This window comes from Malus sylvestris, chromosome 4, assembly GCF_916048215.2.
Source record: "Malus sylvestris chromosome 4, drMalSylv7.2, whole genome shotgun sequence".
Taxonomy (NCBI): Eukaryota; Viridiplantae; Streptophyta; class Magnoliopsida; order Rosales; family Rosaceae; genus Malus; species Malus sylvestris.
The window spans coordinates 22,079,048-22,102,889 of record NC_062263.1 but is presented as its reverse complement, the minus strand read 5'-3'; the positions used below and the strand labels follow the sequence as shown (position 1 = coordinate 22,102,889).

Below are 23,842 nucleotides of genomic sequence, written 5' to 3'. Positions count from 1 at the left end.
TGACTTCCATTCTATGGTTGGCTATTACCTACTAATAGTCCTGTTGTCCCGGACCTTATGGTCCAAGGAAATTGTGGACACCTATGGTTCGATTTTAATCCAACAGTGGGGAGAATAAATGTTCATTTAACTTTTGTTGTTTTACTTTGTTCTCCACCATTGGATTAAACCGAGCGGTAGGTGATCACATTTTCCTGGAGTGTAGGGTCCAGGAGAACGGGACTGTACTTACTAAAGGCTGTTTGCTACCTTAAAGAGGGTCATTATATTTTCTCCTTCAGCTATGCTAATTGTGCTGTGCCTTGCTGCAGTAGAGATCAAAGCTAACGCTAATTGTGTTTTCTGTATGGCAGCACCAGACTCATAATCACGCTTCTTTTGATTGTCCATTTAGCGAGGGGGAATCTGGAGGCAGGCTTTGAGCAATTGCAGAGTTCCCTGGTTGAGTACCAATCATTGTGTGAGCGCTGGTTTTGTTTGGAGGGGTATATCCCTTACTATTACCCTACAGAAGATGACTTATGCAGTCGCAATTTACTGCATATGGAGAGTGAGGAAGAACAAAGTGTTCAAGAATGAAAGAGATCTTCATCTGTTGTTCTAAAGCCTATCATCACTACCAATTACCATGTGTTTATATTGCAACTTACATTTACTCCTTTCGTAGAATTGGTGAGCAACACTTCATAATCTACTCACACCATCATCTCTGTGCACATGAAGATACATTTTCCTATCACAATTTTTTCGAAGGCCTTGACTGAACTTCACGAGTATGGTTAAGTCTGAACCCTAATTCCATGTGACCAGAAAGAACCTAAACACCAAAAGTACCAAAAGCAGACTACTCTGATATGCAATACGCCACTCAAAATTTCACCATAATTTCAAAAAGGAAGTTGGCAGCAAATGGGAAAAACATCTAGAGGGAGGCCAAAATGTGATCTATGGAGAACTAAGAAGGACAGACATTACCAATATGAGTCCAGTAGTTTTGGCCACAAATAAGGCAGCCAATCCAAATTAGCTATTTATGATTTAATATGGTTGGTAGTGGACCTTCATATAATCTCCCTTGTTTATGTGTTTTATAATTTTATATCCATGTCTTGGTGCATCGGGTCATCAGAAACTTACAATGAAACCACGTAAACGATAATGGTATGGAATTTTGGAAACTTGTGATTAGTATGCATTATATCTTCATTTCATGACAGATCAAACAGAAAACCAAACTATACTTTGAAGGTGCTAGATATTTTCATATAGATGAGAAAGTAAGATATAACAAGGGGAAAAAGATTGAAAAGCTTACCATTTAAAAATGATTGATGACTGAACATATTTACATGGTCTCTGAAACAACTTTTTTTTCAACGGTCTCTAAAACAATTTCACTGATATCTAAATCGACTAAGCTTTCTTTCCCAAATAACGTAAATCCCACGGTTGCCTGCAAGATGACACACATTTTTCTTCCTTTTGTTAAGTTTCCAAAAGAGAAATTCTTTCATTTATCGTGTTGACATTGCTGTAAATAACCCATAAGAAGACACTAATAGTTCTATCATATATATCCCAAACAAAAAGAAGACATGCATGCTTAACCTCCACCCATTTTCACTTAATTAAACTGAATATTTCATGCCAGAAAAAACAAACCTTTTTTGTTCTTTTATTCAGCTTCTTCAGGCTGCCTACATATTCTGCAAAAGTCCCAGATAAAACTCGTACAGAAGAACCTGGGATGAGCTTCTCACTCTTTCCTTTAGATGAACCATTTATGAGAGGATCAAGTGTTTTTCTAGGTCGCCTTTTTGGTTTAGAAATAGAATCTCCAGCAGATTCGTCAGCATCATTGATGGCTGCTTCTTGCTGCTCTTGCTCAAAAGCTTGTTCAGCTTTCTGTTGTTCTTCCTTAGCCTGTCTGAAGATAGCTTCCATGTCAAACTCAGAAACTGACCGGGGTCTGGTAATTTGTCTTTTCCTGTGCACATGCGAATAACATTGTATAAATTCTCACTGGAAAACGCACAAGGTAGTAGTCTAGAGGGATATATAATTTAGATGGCCTCAATATTAGAAATTAACAGTGAAAATAATGCGTGTCAGGGAATCCCAAAATCTCCGGTAAACCAGAAAACTTAACCCACAATCTACCTAATGTGTTTTAGCTAACACCTAAGCCCAAAAGTAGCTTCATATTGCATAATTGTGCAGGCATAACATGACTTCATAACTTTATACATAATGTCTGTCGTTTTGGCCAAATGGAGCGTTCTTTCAGAACTTCTTTTCGAAAAGAATACCAGGATCTTCTTTTTGTCGTACAATCCCGCCAATTTAACCAGGCAAGCTCAATCAGTTCTAGACAGGATTTAATTCTGAAAATAACAAATTGACATTTGTATCTAAAAGGTTTCTTCATATCTCCTCAATCAACTATCCTCTTTTCATACTACTATAACAATAAAATTAGGCAATACACAGCAAACCTACTATGGAAGAAATTTACTCACGTATTTCCGACCTTGGAACCGACAAAGCCCGCAACTCCATCACACTCTCTTATGAAGTCATGTAACTCTTTGTCCAATACACACCTTATAAACACACACCCTGGGAATAGAGGTCTCGGTTTAACCAAGTTACCATTTTTCAATTTCTTCCTGTCTTGGATAGATGGCGCATATATCTGAAAAGCAAACAATCACATATTTACATGTTTAATTTTGGTCTAGACATTGAATTGTATAACAAATACTCAGATAACAGGGCACCAATTCAATATGTTCAGCTGGAATCAAGCAGACATCTTTATCATTATCAGATTACATCAAATTTCCAACAAACCCAGAAATCAAAACATTGAATTAAACTAGTAAATACCTTAAATTCAACGAAATTAAACATACAATAGTATCACATTTCCTCAATTTTTCAAAAAACCCAGAAACCAAAATATTGAATTGAAGTAATCTAGTACCTTAAAATCAATCTGAGGATAGTTCCTGGCGAGCAATCGAGCGATGAGCTGAGCGGTCTCCTGGCCCTTGACTCGAGAGACCTTGATGATCCACCATTGTGGGCCTTCGTGAGCGAGGTTATTAAGGTTGAGCTCTTCCTTCCAATTGGCGAACTTCTTCGTGGGCTTCTCCAAAAGCTTCTCCTCCACCTCCTCTTTCCAGCTGGTGCCAGTTTTGCTCTCTCTCCTCTCGTTCCTGAGCTGCCTTCTCTCTCTGGCTGTAAGGTGTTGGGTGCCGGCGGTGGCGGGTTCAAGAGTGGCGGAGATGGAATGTGGGAATTGGGTGTGTATGGTAATGGGGAAAGCAAGGGGGAGTGAGAAGAGGGAGGTGGGAGATAGAGAGTGGTGGCAAGGACTCCATGGGAGAAGTCCTTGTGTCATCCTGAAGGTTGAGCGTGTTGCAGGCAGAGAGGAGATAAGGAGGGAGTTGTGGATTCTCTGTCCCTTTGGATTTATAACTGAATTTCTATATGGCCCAGAATTTAGTTTCGGGCCGTTTTTATGTTTTGTTTGGTTTTCGGCGGTTAATCTAAAAAGCCCAATGAACCCACGCAGGGTTGGAAGGTCTTTATCCTTAAGTCCGTGACATTAACTAGATTTATTTTTTTCCGTTACTACGGTATAATAATATTCATCTTCACTTCTACTTGAAAGTTCTTAGACTTATTTCTCATCAAAGGTAAATTTGAACTACATTATTTCTATAACTCATAAAGAATTTTAAGGATGGAGTTGCTCTTAGTGTAGATAATATTGTTTGTTTAAAAAAAAAATTATAGGTTTCGATCGAGAGAGAGAGAAAGCAAAAAGAACTTTTTTTTTTAGTTTTCGATCGAGAGAGAGAGAAAGAAAAACAAACATCTCTTATTGATAAGCTAACTAATTTCACGATTAAAGAAGCACTAAGTGCCCTAATTAACTAGAGTTTAACAAACAATAATTCCTAATTACTAATGCTGATGTGTTACGGTGGCTAGCAAATAGTGAACACTTCATGTGTTACGATCTAATGTTTATGTTGGTTATAAATTACGTACGAATTTGGGTTGGACTCCTCCAGTTGCTATACAAGGTTCTTTATTTTCTAACTAGCATGAAATGTGTATAATATAAGCAACTTTGAGCTCGATTTTAATTATTTAAAGCAAGATGTATAAGTAGGTCATTTAAAGATAACACATTGATGTTTCTTACATAAAAAAAAATAAAATTATAGCACGTGACTAAAGTGGATATACTTTGTGATATTTTGTAAATCTGAACTAGAAGTCAATTATTTGAAATTAAATTACTCATAAATTTCTATTTATGCGTTAAAGACCATTTTAACCGTCGTCGTGAAAGTTTTATTTCCATTAAAAAATACTTTTGCATTAGGTCTAGTTACACTATTTTGTTCCTAAATTCCTATTTTGATCAAATATTGGCTAAGTGAATTGCTATTGCTTATTATAATTAGGGTTAGGAATTAGGATACTTGCACAAATTGCAGTTGCCGAATTGAATTGATTTTTTATTTTTATATAAATTTTAACAAAAAACTCCGCCGTGTAAGTTTATCTTACATTGCCGGTCCCAAGCCCGGATAAAGGAGGAGGGGGAGGGCGTCAGGTAGTCGACAGCCGGCACTCCATGATCACGTCGAATCCTTATGAAAATGAATCCAGAACGAAATCGCGCTAAAGCTAGGGCGTCACCCGTAAGTGGCGCGCTGTGTGGCCCGAGCACAGTGATAAGTGAGCAAGGGTCGCTGTATCTCCATCGGCACCCGGATGCAGTGTTAAATGAGCAAGGGGGATCGTATAACTTGTAAGGATTGCAAAGTTATACCAGGAGAGAGCGTGGCTAATCCACATCGCTTGTTGGTGATGGATGTACATATCAAACGAGTGAGAACAAAGAACAAGACTTGGAAGTGCCCAAGGACTAGATGGTGGAATCTAAAAGAAGAAAAACAAGCCATTTTCAAAGAGAAAGTAATCACCCAGTGTGTGTGGGATAGAGAGGGGGAAGCTAACCAAATGTGGGATTCCATGGCTAGTTGTATCCGAAAAGTAGCAAAAGAGGTATTAGGAGAGTCCAAGGGCTTTGCCCCATACCAAAAGGAATCTTGGTGGTGGAATGAGGAGGTACAAACAAAGGTGAAGGCTAAGAAGGAATGTTGTAAAGCCTTATACAAGGATAGGACCGATGAAAATGGTGAAAGGTATAGAAAAGCGAAGCAAGAGGCGAAGAAAGCTGTGAGAGAAGCTAAGTTAGCGGCTTATGACGATATGTATAAGCGACTAGATACCAAAGAAAGAGAGTTGGATATCTATAAACTAGCTAGAGCAAGGGAAAAGAAGACAAGGGACCTAAACCAAGTGAGGTGCATCAAGGATGAGGATGGAAAGGTTCTTGCTACAGAGAACGCGGTTAAAGACAGATGGAAAGGTTATTTTCATAATCTTTTCAATGAAGGACATGGAATGAGTGCTTCTTTAGGGGAGTTGAGTAACTCAGAAGAGTGTCGAAACTACTCTTTTTATCGTAGAATCCGGAAGGAAGAAGTGGTTGTAGCTTTGAAGAAGATGAAGTATAGAAAAGCAGTAGGCCCAGACGATATACCAATCGAAGTGTGGAAAGTTTTGGGAGAGACAGGTATAACATGGCTCACTGACCTTTTCAATAGGATTTTGAAAACGAAGAAGATGTCAAATGAGTGGCGAACGAGCACTTTGGTGCCTATCTACAAGAATAAGGGCGATGTACAAAATTGCATGGACTATAGGGGTATTAAGCTAATGAGTCATACAATGAAGCTTTGGGAGAGAGTCATTGAGCATAGATTGAGGCAAGAGACACGGGTTTCGGACAACCAATTCGGGTTCATGCCAGGGCGCTCAACCATGGAGGCAATCTATCTCTTACGAAGATTGATGGAAAGATATAGAGATGGGAAAAAGGATTTACACATGGTCTTTATAGATTTGGAAAAAGCGTATGATAGGGTCCCAAGAGACATTCTTTGGAGGATTTTAGAGAAGAAAGGAGTACGAGTAGCATATATCCAAGCTATACAGGATATGTATGAAGGAGTAAAGACTGCCGTAAGAACTCATGAAGGACAAACCGAAAGCTTTCCCATAACTGTAGGATTACATCAAGGCTCATCCTTAAGTCCCTACCTTTTTGCGTTGGTAATGGATGAGTTAACAGGACATATTCAAGATGATATCCCTTGGTGTATGCTTTTCGCAGACGATATAGTGTTGATAGATGAAACTCAGGAAGGGGTAAATGCAAAGCTTAACCTTTGGAGAGAAGTGTTGGAATCTAAAGGTCTTCGCCTAAGCCGATCAAAGACAGAATATATGGAGTGCAAGTTCAGTGCAAATGGAGGCCAAAACGAGTTAGGGGTGAGGATCGGAGATCAAGAAATACCAAAGAGCGACCGTTTTCGTTACCTAGGATCTATCTTGCAAAAGAACGGAGAATTAGATGGAGATCTCAACCATAGAATACAAGCTGGATGGATGAAGTGGAATAGTGCATCCGGCGTGTTGTGTGACCGCCGTATGCCACTGAAGCTCAAGGGAAAATTTTATAGGACGGCAATAAGGCCGGCGATGCTGTATGGTACAGAATGTTGGGCGGTGAAGCATCAACACGTACACAAAATGGGTGTAGCGGAGATGAGGATGCTTCGTTGGATGTGTGGGCACACGAGAAAGGATAAGATTAGGAATGAGGATATCCGGGGTAAAGTAGGAGTAGCCGAAATTGAAGGAAAGATGAGAGAGAATCGGTTACGGTGGTTTGGACATATGCAAAGAAGGCCTACTGACGCTCTGATTAGAAGATGCGACTATGGGACAGAGGTTCAGGGCCGAAGGGGTAGAGGAAGACCTAGGAAAACTTTGGAAGAGATCCTAAGAAAAGACTTAGAGTACTTGGATCTAACGGAGGACATGACACAGGACAGAACACAATGGCGTTCTAAGATTCATATAGCCGATCCCACTCAGTGACTTGGATTTTTCAAGTCTCCAACCGAGAAGTTTTCCTCACTCGGGAAATTAAAGGAACACTACCTCAACCTACATGCTCCACTCACAAAGCTTCAACATACAAGCTTCAACAAAAGAAAATTCAAAGAACTTAGCGAAGAAGGTTTTGGTGTATTTAACACAACACGTTGAAATGAAGGAAAGCTTATTTATTGATATTCCCGATAAGTTACAAATATGTACATATACTTGAGTCAAAATAAACAAACAAGAGGGAGCCTTCACAAAGGTTGCTTATGAGAAGTCTCAGCAGTCGGTAGAGCCCCAGAAAGAGAAGGCACCGGAGGGGGATCATTCGGAGCCTCAGTACTGGACAGAACCCTAGAAGGAGGAGGCATCAGAGGTTGATCATTTGGAGCTTCATTACGCGGTACAGCCCCAGAAGACGAAGGCAATAAATGCCTTTGGAACAAACCCACAAATCTCTGATGATCAAGTAAAACCTGACCATCAGATTCCTTCATCTGGTCAAGCTTCCTCTTCATGTTTGTAGCATAGTCATGTGCGAGCCGGTGCAACTGTTTATTCTCATGCTTGAGCCCTCTAATCTCCTGTTTGAGACTCATCACTTCAGCCGCCAATGATTCAACTTGGCGGGTTCGAGCAAATAGGCGTTGGGCCATATTAGACACAGAACCTGCACACTGAACACTAAGAGCCAGAGAATCCTTAACAGCCAACTCATCAGATCGTTTGGAAAGTAGTCTGTTATCTTTGGGAGTGAGAAGGTTCCTGGCCACTACCGCAGCGGTCATATCATTCTTCATCACGGAATCCCCAACGGTAAGAGGACCAGTAGGGGAGACGAAGGATGGGCGCCATATGTTGTCTGGAGAAGGCGGGGCTGCCTCTTCGACAAGGTTCAAGTCAAAACGACGGTCGGAGGGGCCATACATTTTCAAAGGTGTTGAAGAGAGAAGAGGTCGGACAAATCAAGATCTTAGAAGTGCAAGAATGGAGCTTTTACTGGTGGATATTCAAGTGTGCTTTGGAACTTAATGTCAGCCCCTATAAAAATCTGCACTCGATGAAGCTTCAGAAATCGAAGAGGCGCCTGCTCAGAAATCGAAGAGGCGTTTGCTTTCTCAAAAGCTGGGCTGCTCAGAGACCACGAGGGTCGATCTCAGAAATCGAAGAGGCGTGTGCTTTCTCAAAAGCTGGGCTGCTCAAAGACCACGAAGGCCGGTCTCAGAAATCGAAGAGGCTTGCTTTCTCAAAAGCTGGGCTGCTCAGAGACCACGAGGGCCGATCTCAGAAATCGAAGAGGCACCTACTTTTCCAGCCTTGTCAGCACCTGTCACACGCACACTCAGCTTTGCGGAAATTATGGGCATTCTGTCGAAGATTTTTGGCGAAGTAGAAAGCACATGAATCGTACTGTTCAATCACCCACTTCCCACACGCAACAGTAGCTCATGGGTACCACATATAACTTTGCCAAAGTTCTCTGACAAAGTTGAGACACGTGAAGCTTACAGCTCCCACTACATCGCTCTGACCAAGAAGGGTAAAAGATTAGCAAAGAAACAACGCTAACAAAGTTTAGACACATAAATTTGGAAGGTCTAGCTACCATATTATTACCCACAAGGGTAAAGGAACAGTACCACTGCTGGATAATTGGAAAGTCCCGGTGTGTCAACCTCTATGCTTCGTGGCAAGGTAGACTAGCAAACATGCCCAACCTTTACTCACATTCGAGAAAACACTCCCAACAAGATTGCTTGCTCCAAAATCGAAGAGGCACCGCCCTCCGAATCTCGAGAGCCAGACTCCCAACATGATTACTTTCTCAAAAATCGAAGAGAGGGTAAAGGAACAGTACCACGGCTGGATAATTGGAAAGTCCCTGTGTGTCAACCTCTGTACTTCGTGGCGAGGTAGACTAGCAAACATGCCTAACCTTTACTCACATTCAAGAAAACACTCTCAACAAGATTGCTTGCTCCAAAATCGAAGAGGCACCGCCCTCCGATTCTCGAGAGCCAGACTCCTAACATGATTACTTTCTCAAAAATCGAAAAATCGAAGAGATGGTAAAGGAACAGTACCACTGCTGGATAATTGGAAAGTCCCTGTGTGTCAACCTCTGTGCTTCGTGGCAAGGTAGACTAGCAAACATGCCCAACCTTTACTCACATTCGAGAAAACACTCCCAACAAGATTGCTTGCTTCAAAATCGAAGAGGCATCGCCCTCCGAATCTCAAGAGCCAGACTCCCAACATGATTACTTTCTCAAAAATCGAAGACACCGCTCTCCGAATCTCGAGAGCCAGACCCCCAGTAGGATTGCTTTCTCAAAAATCGAAGAGGCATCGTTCTCCGAATCTCGAGAGCCAGATCCCCGACAGGATTGCTTGTTCGAAAACCGAAGATGCACCACTTTCCCAACTTCAAGAGCTGGATCTCCTTGGATAAAACTTGTATGTAATCTTCACACGCAACATCAGCTTTCCAGATACCACAGACCACTTTTTCAAAGTGCTCTGACAGAGTTAAAACTTGTGAAGCTGGCAGCTCCCACTACCGTGCTATGACCAAGCAGGGTAAAGGAATAACATTATTACTTGATGTTAGGGAGACTCCTATATATGTCGACCTCCATCCCCAACGGACAGGCAGACCTGCAAAAATGCTCAACCCTTCCTCTTATCTAAGAGGGCACTCCCAACGAAGCCTTTCGAAATATTCAGCTTTCTTTCCCCCCGATAATACCTCTGTAAACAAGCTATACTAGAGCAAGAATATCTCATATCATCAGGGTTAAAAGCAAGAGTATCCCATATCATGCTTTTTCCCTGTCTTTTCCTTTGGCCTTGTTCTTACCTGCAAGACAAGGAGAAAGAGAGCAATCAGTCAGCACTTGGAATCAAGCTTCCAGCCAGGAACTGACTGCCTGGAACCCCTTACCTGATTACTTACCTGGCATTGCTCTCGAGTACTCATCTTCAACATCTTATGCTTCCAGGGAAGATCCCGCATCTGCCTGAGGAATATATAGGGCAAGTGAGAAGGATACAAGGAAGCATGTGGAGACAAGCGTAACAGCACACGTGCCGATACATCCATTACTCTGTCAAAAGCAAAAGTATCCCATATCAGCAGGGTCGAACGTACTCTAGATTTGATGGACTTGTTTTGACCCTCAAATTCTTCAGTCGGCCTTATCTCTGAAGGAAACCAGAAAACCCTCCAGCCCAGTTCAAGAATAAGCCTGTGGAAAGTTACTTCTTCAAAAGCAAAAGTATCCCATATCATCTCTTCTCTTTTTTCTTCTCTTTATCCTTCATGCTGCCTGCAAGATAGGGAGAATGTGAACAATCAGCCGGAGCTCTGATTGCTTCCCTTGTCTGTCACCTCTTTCAGCAGATCCCCTAGCTCGGCGACTTGGGGGACTCCTACTACATGGTTTGTATCGCGCTTGACCAAGCCTGAAACTACAAGTAAGCTTCAAGTGACATTGATACATTACCTTGTGCATCTTCACCAGTTACAGATACCACCCCTGGATGGAGGAAGAGTACTTCCAGAGAAGATGCCACATCTACCTATGAGACAGATAAGGAAAGTCAAGACGATACCACACTCCAGTACTTAGAAGTTTTGTGGTTACGAGATCATTCTCCCACAATATTTCCTAATGTCATTTGTACTAAATCATTCACTTGTACTCACTAAAGGAGAGCTTGAACCTATGTACTTGTGTAAACCCTTCACAATTAATGAGAACTCCTCTATTCCGTGGACGTAGCCAATCTGGGTGAACCACGTACATCTTGTGTTTGCTTTCCTATCTCTATCCATTTATATACTTATCTACACTAATGACCGGAGCAATCTAGCGAAGATCACAAAAAGTGACCGTTTTCGCTACCTAGGATCTATCTTGCAAGAGAACGGAGAATTAGATGGAGATCTCAACCATAGAATACAAGCTGGATGGATGAAGTGTAAGAGTGCATCCGGCGTGTTGTGTGACCGTCGTAGGCCACTGAAGCTCAAGGGAAAATTTTATAGGACGGCAATAAGGCCAGCGATGTTGTATGGCACAAAATGTTGGGCGGTGAAGCATCAACACGTACACAAAATGGGTGTAGTGGAGATGAGGATGCTTCGTGGGATGTATGGGCACACGAGAAAGGATAAGATTGGGAATGAGGATATCCGAGGTAAAGTAGGAGTAGCCAAAATTGAAGGAAATATGAGAGAAAATCGGTTCCGGTGGTTTGGACATGTGCAAAGAAGGCCTACTGACGCTCCGGTTCGAAAATGTGACTACGGGACAGAGGTTCAGGGCCGAAGGGGTAGAGGAAGACCTAGGAAAACTTTGGAAGAGACCCTAAGAAAAGACTTGAGTACTTGGATCTAACGGAGGACATGACACAAAACCGAGCGCAATGGAGTTCTAGGATTCATATAGCCGACCCCACTTAGTGGGAAAAGGCTTTGTTGTTGTTGTTGTTGTTGTTGTTGTTTAACAAAATCTATTATCCCCTCCGGATCCATATATACTGAGCTTACTGAGTAGATGATCCGAGCCGTTGAAATTTGATCTAACGGCTACAATTATTATAACTTTTAGAGGGTCTCCTGTTTGTAGCCGTTGAATCAAATTTCAACGACCCGGATCGCCTACTCAGTAGACTCAGTTTTATTGGGTGCGGAAGGGATCCGGTTCCAAGTTTCCCGGCCTGTTTCTAGCGTCCCGCATTTGTCCCAGTTTCGTCCCAAAATTTCAAAAACTCCCGCGGTTTCTATTCTTCCATCTCCCTCCTCTCTTTTCTCTAAAACTCCCTCCATTTTAACCCTCTCCCATTTTCTCTTTCCTCAGATCTCAACCTCTTCTTCCTCCTCACTTCCGTCCAATTCCTAATTTCCCACGGCATCTCCCAATCTTCAGAAATGGGGAAGCAATCCAAGGGCAAGAAATCAGAGAATTTGGGGAAGGGAAAGGTCACCCCGGTCCAAATCGCCTTCATAGTCGACCGCTACCTCTGCGACAACAACTATTCGGAAACCCGTTCCGTTTTCAGAACCGAGGCTTCGTCTCTCATCGCCAAATCTCCGATTCGAGAGGTACCCAATTTGTTTTTCTCGACGATTGTCAGAAAGCTTTTGTCTTTGTTTGATTTGGGATTTGGGTTTTTCTGAATTTGTCAGGCGCCGAAGAGCTTGCTGAGCTTGGCGGAGATTTTGGACGAGTACATACGGTTGAAGGAGCAGAAGGTGATTTTGGATCAGGAGAAGGTCCGAGTGGAGCAGGAGAAGACCCGGGTCCAAACCCTGTTGAAGGGAATGCAAAGCGTGATGAATACATACAATGCCGGTGGAAGCCCCGCCATCTCTACAGCTCCGGCTGTGGCTCCGAAACCGATGCTCCTGGCTCCTCCATCTCACCCGTCTAATGGGTCCGCTGCAGGTACAATTAAGAATATAGTGAGAGCTGCATGTGGTTTTTTAGAGTTATGACGCTTCAACTTTTAGGATTTTTGTTTTGTATGCCTTAAATTATTTGAATCCTTTTGAGGGTGTGAAAAATTAACAGAAACCCAAAAGAATAATCGCTCTATAAGCTATGAACTCAACATGGTTATTTTTTTTCCGGCGCCTTTCGATTAGGGCTTCTAATGCACCAAACGCCAGTTGCTCCTCCTGTGACCACACCTTCCAACCCCAACATGAGGCCTGGAAATTTCCGCTCTCCAATAACAATCTACCCACCTACAACGAAGAGAAAGAGTTCAAAGGTGGATGCTTCGAATGCTGCTAAGAGATATCGCTGCAAATTACCTGCTGGCAGGAGCAATATGCACAACAGAGGTATATAACTGTGCATGTTCTTCAAAGTTGTGTGCTCTTAGTCTGTTTTATGTCATTACTGCGTGTTTATTCTTCTTGAACTTTAAAATGAGCAGGTGGAGGAGCAGTTTCTGGATCAGATAATGGGCTTAATAATCAGGAATCTGTCCAGCACTCTTTGGATGTTCAATCATCACCTCACAATATGGTTCCCAATGGCTCCACCGTGGAGAAATGCTTGTTCAACCAGGCATCATTGTCTGTCCCAACCAATAACTCTGGTCCTCGGACACCTCAGCGAGCAAATTCAATTCAAAGCGACAACTCTACACCACCTTTTGACATTTCTTCCAGTGCTACCTGCAGTTATAACAATTCTCCTCCAGACGTAAACCCAACTTGCACCATATTCTCTTCAAAGAGAGTGATTCTGAGCCCGAACAAAGCTTGCTACACTGTGGAAACAAACCATTGCATTTCTTCACCTGCCAAGACAAGTAAGAGGGAGTCCCATGTAAAGGGGAGGCTCAATTTTGATTGTTCTGATGTGCCAATGAGCTTAGAGAAACCAACTGGCGATGAGATTTCATCACCAGAATCTGAAAAGGAAGTTGATCTTTTTGACATTGATTTGACGAATTTTGATGCTATTGGGGCGGATTTCTCCTTCACTGAACTGTTAGGTGAATTTGATCTTCATTGTGAAGAACTTGGTCTGCCAAACTTTGATGCTTCCACTGCGACGGTTTCGGGGTATTCTCTACCTTCCATACTTTTACATCACAACTGTTTCTCCATTATTTTCTTCACTACTGTCATTTCACTTCAATTCTCTTATGTTCTCTTCTACAAAACTCATATAGGTCATCTTATGAATCTGCGGATGGTAATGTGGGGGTCAATCAATTTATGTCAGAATTTACATCAACTGTGACAGAAGTACTATCAGAGAAGGACATGAATGCGCAAGGTGATTTGAAACAACTTCTATTGCTATAAAGTTTCCATCCTGTTCACCCATCTTGAATATCTAATGAGTGAGTCACGGTTGTTGCAGGATCTGATCCTCTGACTGCGATGAAGTCTGTGACGAAATGTATTAGAATTATAAGCCCTGGTAATTTCACCATCCTTTTCTAATGTTTTCTCTCGTTTGCATTCAAAAGTCTAGAATTCCTAATTCGCACACTTCCGCAATTTGCAGTGAAAAATCGTGGAAGCTCTGAGGCTTAGGAGAATTGTACTGCAATGACCTGACTGTTTTTTGGAACGACTTCCTCGGAAAGATTTCTAATTATGTTAACCATTCAAAACCATTTTAGAAGGTTTACTAGAGTTGCTATAGCATTAGACAACTCACGTTCCTGGGAAATACTTGTAATTTTGTAGTTAATATGCCCTGGTTGTAGTCCTGGGCTTAATTAGGCTAATGGCTTGTACTTAGTTTTGTTTCATGTAAGTCTCTCTCCTCGAGTAGGAAGGATTGTTCATATTTAACAAGGGCTACTTTTGACTTTCAAAATTTCAGCAAAAACAAAATATAAAGTCCCAAGTCTTTAATTCATTGTTCTTCTTGAGAAAAAGTTCGCATACAACTTTATCTTCACAAAACAAAATTAAATCTCTTTGTTGTCACGTTTTGATCATGCTAAGTACTTCTCCAATTTCTCCACCTCCTCCATGCTTCCGATGTAAAGAGGAACACGTTGATGGATCTGCAGAAACAAAAGTAGAAATTCTAGTTAATCAATTTACTTAGTGAACTGCAGAAACTCACAACTATTACATGAATTGTACTCACCTCAGTTGGTTGAATGTCAAGTACTCTGGAACTGCCATCCGACCCTTTCCCGCCGGCTTGTTCCACTATAAAGCTCATTGGTGCGCACTCATACAACAGCCTCAGCTTCCCATTCTTGCTCTTCTTGTCTCTAGGGTAACCATAAATGCCGCCATAGAGCAGCGTCCGGTGGAAGTCACCAACCAAGCTGCCGATGTACCTTGCAGAGTAGGGCTTGCCACTAGGACCTGGGTCCTTAAGATCATCAATGTACTTCTTCAACTTGTCATCCCACATCTGATAGTTCCCTTCATTGAACGAGTAGATTTTTCCGGCTTTCGGAATCTGAATGTTTTCTTGAGTCAAGACGAATTCTCCGTACATGGGGTCCAAGGAAAATGCAAATACACCGGTCCCAATTGTGAGCACAAAGATCACAGAGCTTGAGTACATGCAGTAGCCAGCAGCAAGTAAGTTGCTTCCTGGCTGGCACACGTTCACTACACATTTCTGTTCCGCACTGTCAAGCTGAAATGCAACATATAAATAATTCCAATCATTCAACTGTGACAATTCGGAAGAACCCTATTCGGATTACTACATTTGCCCTTAGAGAAGAACTTACGCTCAATGGAGATGCCATGATGATATCTCAAGCTAATCACGCACCACTGTTTGAGAGTTAAAACACGTGACACAGTGACAGTACATGATTGACTTGAAATACAGCTACAGTGGCATTCCCGTTATATGTAGGTTTATCTCTAATTATCAGCTAATGTGACATATGACATTTCCTTATCCGATATCAACCAACGAAGTTTAATGAACAAATGAAACAGCGGCGCATTAGTGGACTTACGGTTGAGTCCTCTTCAATGTCTGCAAAGCACTCATCATTTGGGCTGTATATTCCAAAGATGGATCCAGTGGAGACAGCAGCATCAATGTTGGATGATCCATCAAGTGGGTCAAACACCACAATGTAGTTGCCGGAATAACTCTCTTCCACCGCCACCGGCACATCCTCTTCCTCTGATGCTATAATCCCTGTCCTTCCGCTTGATCTCAGGCAGTTCGAGAAAACCTGTTTGTAGTTTGTACTAAATAATCAAACCCTCTATTTATAAAGGTTGGCGCCATGATTATACTTTGTGAGCAACACAAGATCGCCAATCCGTTGTAGTCTAGTTGGTCAGGATATTCGGCTCTCACCCGAAAGACCCGGGTTCAAGTCCCGGCAACGGAATTATTTTTTGTAATTTTATCTTAATTTTTATTTTCCTAATACTCTGCCAAATTTATCCCAACATTATTTAATTCCAAAAGGTCCAAAACATCAACTAATTGACTAATTGAGCCTGTTCTTAGCGAAGAAATCTTTCATTTTAACAAATGCTGTTTCTAAATCAATCTAATATGTGCGAGGGATTCAAACAAAACGGGTGAGAATTTGAACACGGGTGTTAGTACGGACATATGGTCCTGATAAACTGACCAAACTCACATCTCCGATTCAGGTAGGAATTAGAAGCAGCACAAACCTCATTGGAGACAACATCAAGTTTCTTTTGGTCCTCTCCTTGGATATTAACCGCACCCTGAATCCCAGTCAAGTTGGAAATGCTAGCCCTCTGCACCAAAGAAGCAATCTGCTTGCACGCCAACGAAATGCTCGACAGCACAATGGTCAGCTCGGCGTCAATCACCCCGGCCTGCTCTTGCTTCAGCAGCCAGCCCGTCAGCGTCTGAATCTTGTATCCGCTCTTCTTCTTTGGCTCCGCCGTCTCCGCCGCCACCGCCATGCACCTAACTCCGTCAGCCGCATGCCTCCTCTTGCTGTAACTGAAGTTATTAGGGCATGAGACGACTGTTTTGGACCCCAACACACATTGTTGGAGAGGATAGAGGTTAGAGAGAGAGCGGGAGCTTGAGCATAGGAGTTGGGACGACGGTGAAGTTAACGTCGCCGCAACCATGGTTTGGTGTCTGTGATTTTTGCTCTGTTTTTTTCAGTGTTTGATTTTCTGGTTTTTGATGTTTTTTTTTGGTTTCTTGGATTGTATGTGTGGGATTTGTGAGGTTGGCAACAATTTCTGTTATTTTTCTTGTTTTCTTTTGGGTCCCACTTATCTTGCTTCTGTATATGTTCGTTTTTGTGATCGTTGTTTCTTGGGGAGTAAAATAGGACGAGGGAGGGAGACTACAAATAACAAGTGGAAATGCAATTTGGGTTGTCGGGTTGGGTTTGATGTTGGGTTTAGGTCGTTAATAAACTCTATAAAGCCTTGTCTCTAATGATATTGGTCTTTAAAACCTAGGCCCGGGAATGTCAAAGCCCGAAACTTATCATAATCTTGTAGTATGTTCTCTTGGTGACCAAAGAATGCATGATTACTCTTCCTTAAATCTAGTATCAAAAGTAGAAAATAAACGAATGTGCTTTTGATATTTTAATCTCAATCTTTGATATCAAATCTAAAGGTGAGTAGCCACGACTTCTTATCCACCAAATGATCAAGAGAATATGACTCGTCTTGTATAAACAGAAAACAAAATCTGTTTAGGAAGATTTAGCTAAAGAAAGACAGGAAAAAAAAAGGCAAAAGGGATTTGTTATCTCTTATTGGCACGATTTGGCTGGAACTTGAACCTCCATAGATCTTTAATTTCTGAAATTTTAGTTTGAACTTTACACAATTTGATGTCTAAAAGCAAAACTACTACTTGACTATTTATTTGCTTAATGGTTACTACTACTTGACTATTTATTTGCTTAATGGTTTGTCTAGTTTAGCTAACCAAAACAAATAAATAGTAGCAGTGGGAAAAAAAAACGATTTTTTATTTCTCATTTACCTTAACCAAAATAATTAATTAAGGTCACTTTGATAATCATATCAAACTCTAATCTTGCACACTTTTAGTCGTATTACAAAGCTAATAAGTTATAATGAATGACGTTAAATTATTGGGAACTTTAACGAAAAACACCCGGTACTATTCACTTTAACGAAAAACCACATTTTTACACTAAAAAGTCAATCCTGGTACTATTCACTTTACCCTTTATTTTGTCCTTATCATTAAAACTCAAAGTTTTCAAACCCTTTTCATTAGTTTTCGTTAAATTATTTTATTAACTAGGGTCAACAATAAAACACTTGTAAGCAATAACAAAAGCAAAAATAAAACAAATAATAATAACCAAAATGTTGTCGTCAATTTATCTGACAAGGGAAGAGAGGGGTGTGGCAAGAGAGAGTGGAGAAAGTGTAATAATTCGTGCGTAAGAGATGTGTTATTCCCTAGCCTTTATTTATAGTAGTAAACATGAGATGAATACTTGTCCTCCAAGTAAATACAATTCTAGTAGGAAAAAAATATCTAGTAATCAAATCTATCTAGAATTTACACAATTACACTTTAATATAATATCTATAATACAAAAAACAAAAGTTAGAAAATGGAACAAGTGACAAATGGGCTCCAAACAGAGAAATTTATAGAGGATCGTAGACGTATAGTTTCAGCAACCTGGAAGGTTGCAAACTCGTCTCATGAATATAGAGGACGTCTTATAATTCAACGTTGTCTATCTCTATATATAGCTAGTCGTTACCTTTTGTTGTTTGCAGTTCATAACCACCACCTCCTTATAAATCCACACTTCTCTCTAATCTCACAAACAAATCTCTCTTTTGAGTTCTATTTTTGTCCAACAAAATCCCACATTATATCATAAACCCAAATCCCAAATCCACTGTACATGGCGGTTTCCACCAAGTTTTTGGTTCTCTTCCTCTAGTTCCTCTCCATCAATGCAGTTCTAGGTTAGTTGGTCATGACAATGTGTATTATGCTTATTTTTGTATATGAGATTGATCTTTAACTTGTTAAATAACACGGTTAAGTTAAACTTGATTTGATAATTTTTTTTTCACGTGAATTTATATGTGAGAATTTGCCAAACGATGTTTGTGCATTTTCAGTGTCGTCGGCCGGAAAAAGGTGCTTGTTAGAGACCATGTCCAAGAAAGATGGAAGCATAGAGTACCAGTGCAGGACATCAGAAGTTGTGGTGGAGGGAGTGGCTGAGTACATAGAGACAGATGAGTGTGTGCAGTGCAGGCTTGTGGGATTGATAGGAAGTCTGTTGGGATTTCATCTGATACCCTCCTTGAGCCTCAGTTCATGGCCAAGCTTTGCTCTGCTCCTTGTTACCAAAAGTGCCCCAACATTGCTGACCTTTACTTCAATTTGGCTGCCGGGGAGGGTAAGAATATTTTCACAAATCCTTGATTAATTTCATCTTCTTATTTTTCGATTAATCACTTTATTTAGTGGTTCCAATTCCAAGTGAGTAAGAATGATTGTTTTGTCACACCTAAAACATTCCCACTCTTATTATTCGGACGAAAATTAAAACAAAGTAGAGTAGAATAGTTCGAAAATTCTCTAATAATACTGGTCCAGTGCATTGAACGGTTGGATTAGGTTTTTATGGTCTTAACTTAGATATTTAAAACCCGATACATCCCATACACAAGTGAATTGTAGAAAAATCGAGAATAATTTTGTTCATACTTAAAAAGGTTGCCAAGGAATATGCTTCACTTTGGTATGGTATGGTTTTCTTTGATCATGTTGATGGCATTATGATACCTTCGTCGTGATGGATTTTCTTCTAATTCAATCAAAATTTTCACCTTTTATTATCGTACAATTTAATAACTTTGATGCATAAAGGCCTGTGATTGAACAAAATATTCTTACATACAACTGGTATATATAACATCCTGTATTTTCATTGTATCATATTGATCGGATCATATTTATATATATTTTTACTTTAAATTCACTCGTCTTTTCTTGGTTAGTTCCTTATATTTTTGAGCTATTTACGTTATTTTTGTGTTTATAGGATTTGTTATGCAAAGAAAATAAAAATAGAACAAGTGAAATTTTATTCGTGAAAAGCAAATTTAAATTACAATATTGCTAACCCATTGTGACGCTAAATGATAAACCAATATTTAAACTATATATTTCATCATTTTATATTTCTTTTCTTGTCTAATTATTTGGAAGCTTTAAGTATTTATGATACTTTTGATATATTGTGTTTGTAGGAGTAACATGATCCAAAGAACTTATTTTTCTGCTATGTGGGGCTGCTAGAAACTAAATGAAAATAAAAGGAGAGCATCGGGAGGAGAATATAGAGGAAAGCAAGCTGCCTTTGCAGCTGGAGGAAAGCAGGTCAGCGACAAAGGGATCCAAGGAAGTCAGAAGAATTAGGGGACAGCAACTGGCAAAGCAGAGGAAATGGAGGAGTCCACACGGGGGACGGAAAAAGAATCCAAAGAAGGGGAAAAAGACTGACAGCTCGCAGAAGAAGGGGGGCCTCGGTGAGAAAAAATAATAAAAGGAGGAAAAGAGGTCAGAAGACAGGGCGGTCTGGGGAGCTGGAAAGAAGCTGCCTTTGGGCAGCGTGAGAAGGTTAGGCGCGGAACAGAAAAATAAGTGGGGAGAAGAGAGGAACGCGGAAAGGGGGCGAGAGGGAAACGGAGAGGAGGGAGTCCAGAGGAAAGCTGCCATTTGGCAGCTTGATGAGGGGGGATAAGAAAAAGGTCAGGGAGAGCAGAAAGAGGACAGAGGGATAGACACGGGAAGAAGAAGCAGAAAGCTGCCTTGCAGCAGAACACGCGGGCAGAGGAGAGCATGGGCGCAGGGGCGTAGACAAACAGAAGCACAGTGAGGGCAGAGAGCAAAGCTTCACTTCCTTTTCTTTCGGTTTAATCTTTCCAAACTCCTATTTTATTTCTATTTTTAATAATGTGTAAATAAATTGATTTTGGCTAGAGGTTAATTCAAAACCATGATTATATTTGTAATATGAATTGATTACCATCAGTTGTGAGTTATAAGTTGTGAATTCAATTTACTTATCCGTTCATATAAAAACTGATTTGTGTATGTTGGTTGAGAGTGCACGCTTAATTTACATGCATAAATTTGATGCTAGAATATAAGTGAATTTCACCTAATCGTTATGAACTTATTTTCACAAGTAGTAAAGGTTGCTAGTCACAATCACGTTAAGTAAATTCTTGGCAAGAGTATCATGCTTTTCATAGTTACGAATGCCTCGTCAATGCTTATAGTTTTCACAAAGTTTAATGATCTTTGATTGTATCTCTATTGTGCTTTTCACGTAGGGGACTTTTGAAGAATGTTTTGAATTGTTGTATGCGTTTTCCCGTCCAATTCAATAACTTAAGGAAAACTTGAAGATTAAAAAAGTGCTGTTCACGGTTAATCTGAAGTGTTGAGATTCACAACTTATTGAAAGAACAACTGAAAATCAATTTAGGTTGCATATGTGTCATGTGTGGAGAAGAACCCTCTAGCTAGTCCGTCATTTATCATTTTACCTTAATTTTATGTTTTTGTCAATTCTGTAATTTAATTAAGTTTAATTTACTTTTCATCAAAACCAAACACCCATCCATTATTAAATTATATTATTTAGTTAGTTTTCTTTATTGTTAGTCTTTTAATTCAATTTCCGTCCATTTCAGTTCTTAGTGTTTAATCAGATCATTTTCATTATTTTGAGTCATCCTAAGTGTGTTTCGAGTTATTAGAGTTTTTAGCCTAGTTTTGTATCATTGAGTCTTGTTTAATATTTTAAATTAATTTAGAATAGATTAGCAATCCCTCCTAATCCCCGGCCTAGAACGATACCCTACTTACATCTATACTACAATTGTCAAAAAGAGGGTTTAATTTGTGTGTCAAGTAATTTTCACATCACATATGTCGATTACGTGATCAATTTTTACAGCAATAGTATAGTAGGCATATCATTGTACGTAAGATAAACACTAATATATGTTAATCACAATGCAGCATAAAACTAATATATGGAACTTAATTATATGTTTTGACAAATGCGGGAGTATTCTTGCCCGATATCTGTGGCAAGCAACGTTCCAACCCTCACCGTGCCATGATTGCGCTTATGAGCTCCGGCGAGGCCTCCCCCAGTCCCTACGGCTCTCAACTACCATCAGGGTTGAGTGTAGCATATCCCCCTTCTGAGGGAGAATCACTTCCTCCTTCCGAGGCGTTTGAACCTGCAGCTGCTCCTAGTCCTATGTAATCATGCTGTGTAGTTTCTGCATATAGTTTCTTTTGAATTATATATTAGCGTAAATTAAGTGAGGAGGGGAATTTGGGTTCATTTTGTTTGTGGGTGGGTTTTGTTGAGATATACAACATTATATCAAACGTAATTGTACTACTTTACAAAGATCATATAACGGTATTGAGGGGTTCAGATTGGTTTAAGCTACAAAATGAGCCAGGAACAATTTGATATGAAACTTTCTATTTATGAAAATCAAACTTAGAGAGAAGAAAGCATGGCAGATCCATGTGTCAAACGAAAGCATACCAGATTCATGTGTCAAACAAGGCAACCACCTCTAACACAATAGTTGGCTTTCTCGATCTTCCGCTAAAACCTCATTGACATCCAGTGGGACAGTTCTTCCACTACCAATGCATGCAATCTAATGACCTTATCATGCCCGGAAAGCCACGGTCTTCAACTTTGCAAAGGAGCCGATCCAGATCTGCTTAATTTGGTTCATAGAGGTACTCCTCTTTGTAAATCTGAACAACCGTGTGACAGCTTTGCATAGGCCAGCATTTGGAGTGCAATAGTAACCTTTTGATAAGGTGAGAAACTAGGGTAGCCTGCTCTGTCCAGCTTTTGTTGAAAGTATGGATTGACATGTTGATTTCATGAAGTAAACGCTCGAAGACATGACGCCTCATCCGGAAGCGACGTCTGAAATCCTCTTCGGTGTACACCGAGTTGGGATTGAAGTAGTTGTTCATCAGAGTCTTATGTGCCATCTCTCTATTTCGTGGTTTATAAGAGCGACCAACAACAGAGCCACCACATTGAGGTTGTTCTTCAGTTGGCTCACACGCCATGACCCCAGCCATTGTTGTCATATATGTTGTGTTGCGCCATGCTTCATCTTCTTCATCGAACTCCTCATCTTCTCGTCTCATCTGTGCCCATTTATCTTCCAATTTGGAATTGGATGAGGACTCCCAGTGGGAATGCAAAGAGGATCCAAAGTTGGAATTCATTGCAAACTTGAATTGAAAGAGATTGGATTGAAAGAGATATTGGAGAGGGTTAAGATGAAGGTGTGTGAATTATACCCCAATATCCACTCTATTTATGGACATTGGAAGCTGAAAATAAGAAATGCCACGCAGATAAGAATCTTATCTCGACATGTGGCACTCGAAATCCTATCCGAAAAATGATTGAGATTACATATCGATAAGAAATCTGAAGAGTTACTCACTTTAGCGACACGTGTCACTCGAAATCCTATCTGAAAAATTATTGAGATTACATTTCGAAAAATTATTGAGGTAGTTTAATTTAAGTAACCATATTAATTTAATTAAAATAATAAATTATGTTTGGCCTATAACCCTTTGGCCCTCTCTGTTGGAGATAATTTTTTGTTACAGGGCTATATTTAGCCTATGACCCTTTGGCCCCCTCGGTTGGAGATGGTAAGAAATATGGTTTGACACTGTTTATTAAAATATTAATTTCTTTGAGACTATAGGGCTAAAAGGAACCCTCTGATTCTCTTTCGGTTGAAGATGGCCTAACATCCCATTTTAGACTTGAAACAGAGGCACTGAACTATATCTAGATTTTAGCCCAAAAAAAAAAAAATCTTATGAGTACCGGAAAACATAAGAAGCCCAATCCTCTTGAACCTTTTGGAACTGGAGTACGTTTTCTGGTTAGTTTGGCGCGAATTATATGAGCCTCTCAATAATTTTTTTGGTGGATCGATAGTGTTAATAAGTTATGCATTATGCTATTAGGAAGAAGGAAATCAACAAGAGTCCAATTCGCACCAAGATGCATATGAATAATTATTTAATACTTTCACGTCTTATTATTAATTAATATTGTACTTTAAAAGTGAAAAAATCAACGTGCATTCTGGGTAACAGGTGAACGACCTAAACATAGTTAAGTACCACACAATTTCTTGCTTCAGGAACATTACAGGAAGAAGCAAGATATTGCAATATCAATACTGAGTCCTAAATATAGAGACGCCTTAAAATTT

General features: G+C 40.3%; 3 protein-coding genes, 1 non-coding gene and 1 pseudogene across 4 annotated transcripts; 3 read left to right on the top strand and 2 right to left on the bottom strand.

Moving 5' to 3' along the window:
* Positions 1-1,238: 1,238 nt before the first annotated feature.
* On the bottom strand, positions 1,239-3,469 carry LOC126617888 (uncharacterized). Its single transcript, XM_050285979.1, has 4 exons — positions 2,987-3,469; positions 2,520-2,695; positions 1,663-1,987; positions 1,239-1,453 (listed from the first exon to the last, which is right to left on the bottom strand). The coding sequence occupies exons 1-4, from the start codon at positions 3,404-3,406 to the stop codon at positions 1,346-1,348; spliced, it is 1,029 nt and encodes a 342-aa protein (XP_050141936.1). The 5' UTR covers positions 3,407-3,469; the 3' UTR covers positions 1,239-1,345.
* An 8,371-nt stretch (positions 3,470-11,840) lies between these two features.
* Positions 11,841-14,438, top strand: LOC126617880 (uncharacterized). Its single transcript, XM_050285973.1, has 7 exons — positions 11,841-12,151; positions 12,236-12,494; positions 12,695-12,895; positions 12,991-13,627; positions 13,738-13,844; positions 13,932-13,991; positions 14,079-14,438. The coding sequence occupies exons 1-7, from the start codon at positions 11,978-11,980 to the stop codon at positions 14,105-14,107; spliced, it is 1,467 nt and encodes a 488-aa protein (XP_050141930.1). The 5' UTR covers positions 11,841-11,977; the 3' UTR covers positions 14,108-14,438.
* Positions 14,416-16,750, bottom strand: LOC126617885 (fructose-1,6-bisphosphatase, chloroplastic-like). Its single transcript, XM_050285976.1, has 4 exons — positions 16,199-16,750; positions 15,517-15,741; positions 14,676-15,182; positions 14,416-14,589 (listed from the first exon to the last, which is right to left on the bottom strand). Exons 1-4 carry the CDS (start codon positions 16,631-16,633, stop codon positions 14,518-14,520), a joined length of 1,239 nt encoding a protein of 412 aa, XP_050141933.1. The 5' UTR covers positions 16,634-16,750; the 3' UTR covers positions 14,416-14,517.
* Positions 15,831-15,903, top strand: TRNAE-CUC (transfer RNA glutamic acid (anticodon CUC)). Its single transcript has one exon. It is a non-coding gene; the product is annotated as a tRNA-Glu (tRNA).
* Positions 16,751-18,423: 1,673 nt separating the features above from the next.
* LOC126617900 (uncharacterized) lies at positions 18,424-21,822 on the top strand (annotated as a pseudogene).
* Positions 21,823-23,842: the final 2,020 nt, after the last annotated feature.

Bases quoted from the DNA above. Each gene is read 5' to 3' on its own strand.
- LOC126617888 (XM_050285979.1), bottom strand. From the start codon at position 3,406: ATGACACAAGGACTTCTCCCATGGAGTCCTTGCCACCACTCTCTATCT. The intron at 1,988-2,519 runs GTGAGTAAATTT...GCATGTGCACAG, and splicing joins GGTTCCAAGGTCGGAAATAC to GAAAAGACAAATTACCAGAC. The intron at 1,454-1,662 runs GTTTGTTTTTTC...GTCATCTTGCAG, and splicing joins TGAATAAAAGAACAAAAAAG to GCAACCGTGGGATTTACGTT.
- LOC126617880 (XM_050285973.1), top strand. From the start codon at position 11,978: ATGGGGAAGCAATCCAAGGGCAAGAAATCAGAGAATTTGGGGAAGGGA. The intron at 13,628-13,737 runs GTATTCTCTACC...AAACTCATATAG, and splicing joins TCCACTGCGACGGTTTCGGG to GTCATCTTATGAATCTGCGG. The intron at 13,845-13,931 runs GTGATTTGAAAC...CGGTTGTTGCAG, and splicing joins GAAGGACATGAATGCGCAAG to GATCTGATCCTCTGACTGCG.
- LOC126617885 (XM_050285976.1), bottom strand. From the start codon at position 16,633: ATGGTTGCGGCGACGTTAACTTCACCGTCGTCCCAACTCCTATGCTCA. The intron at 15,742-16,198 runs GTTTGTGCTGCT...AACTACAAACAG, and splicing joins TTGATGTTGTCTCCAATGAG to GTTTTCTCGAACTGCCTGAG. The intron at 15,183-15,516 runs GTAAGTCCACTA...GTTGCATTTCAG, and splicing joins ACATTGAAGAGGACTCAACC to CTTGACAGTGCGGAACAGAA.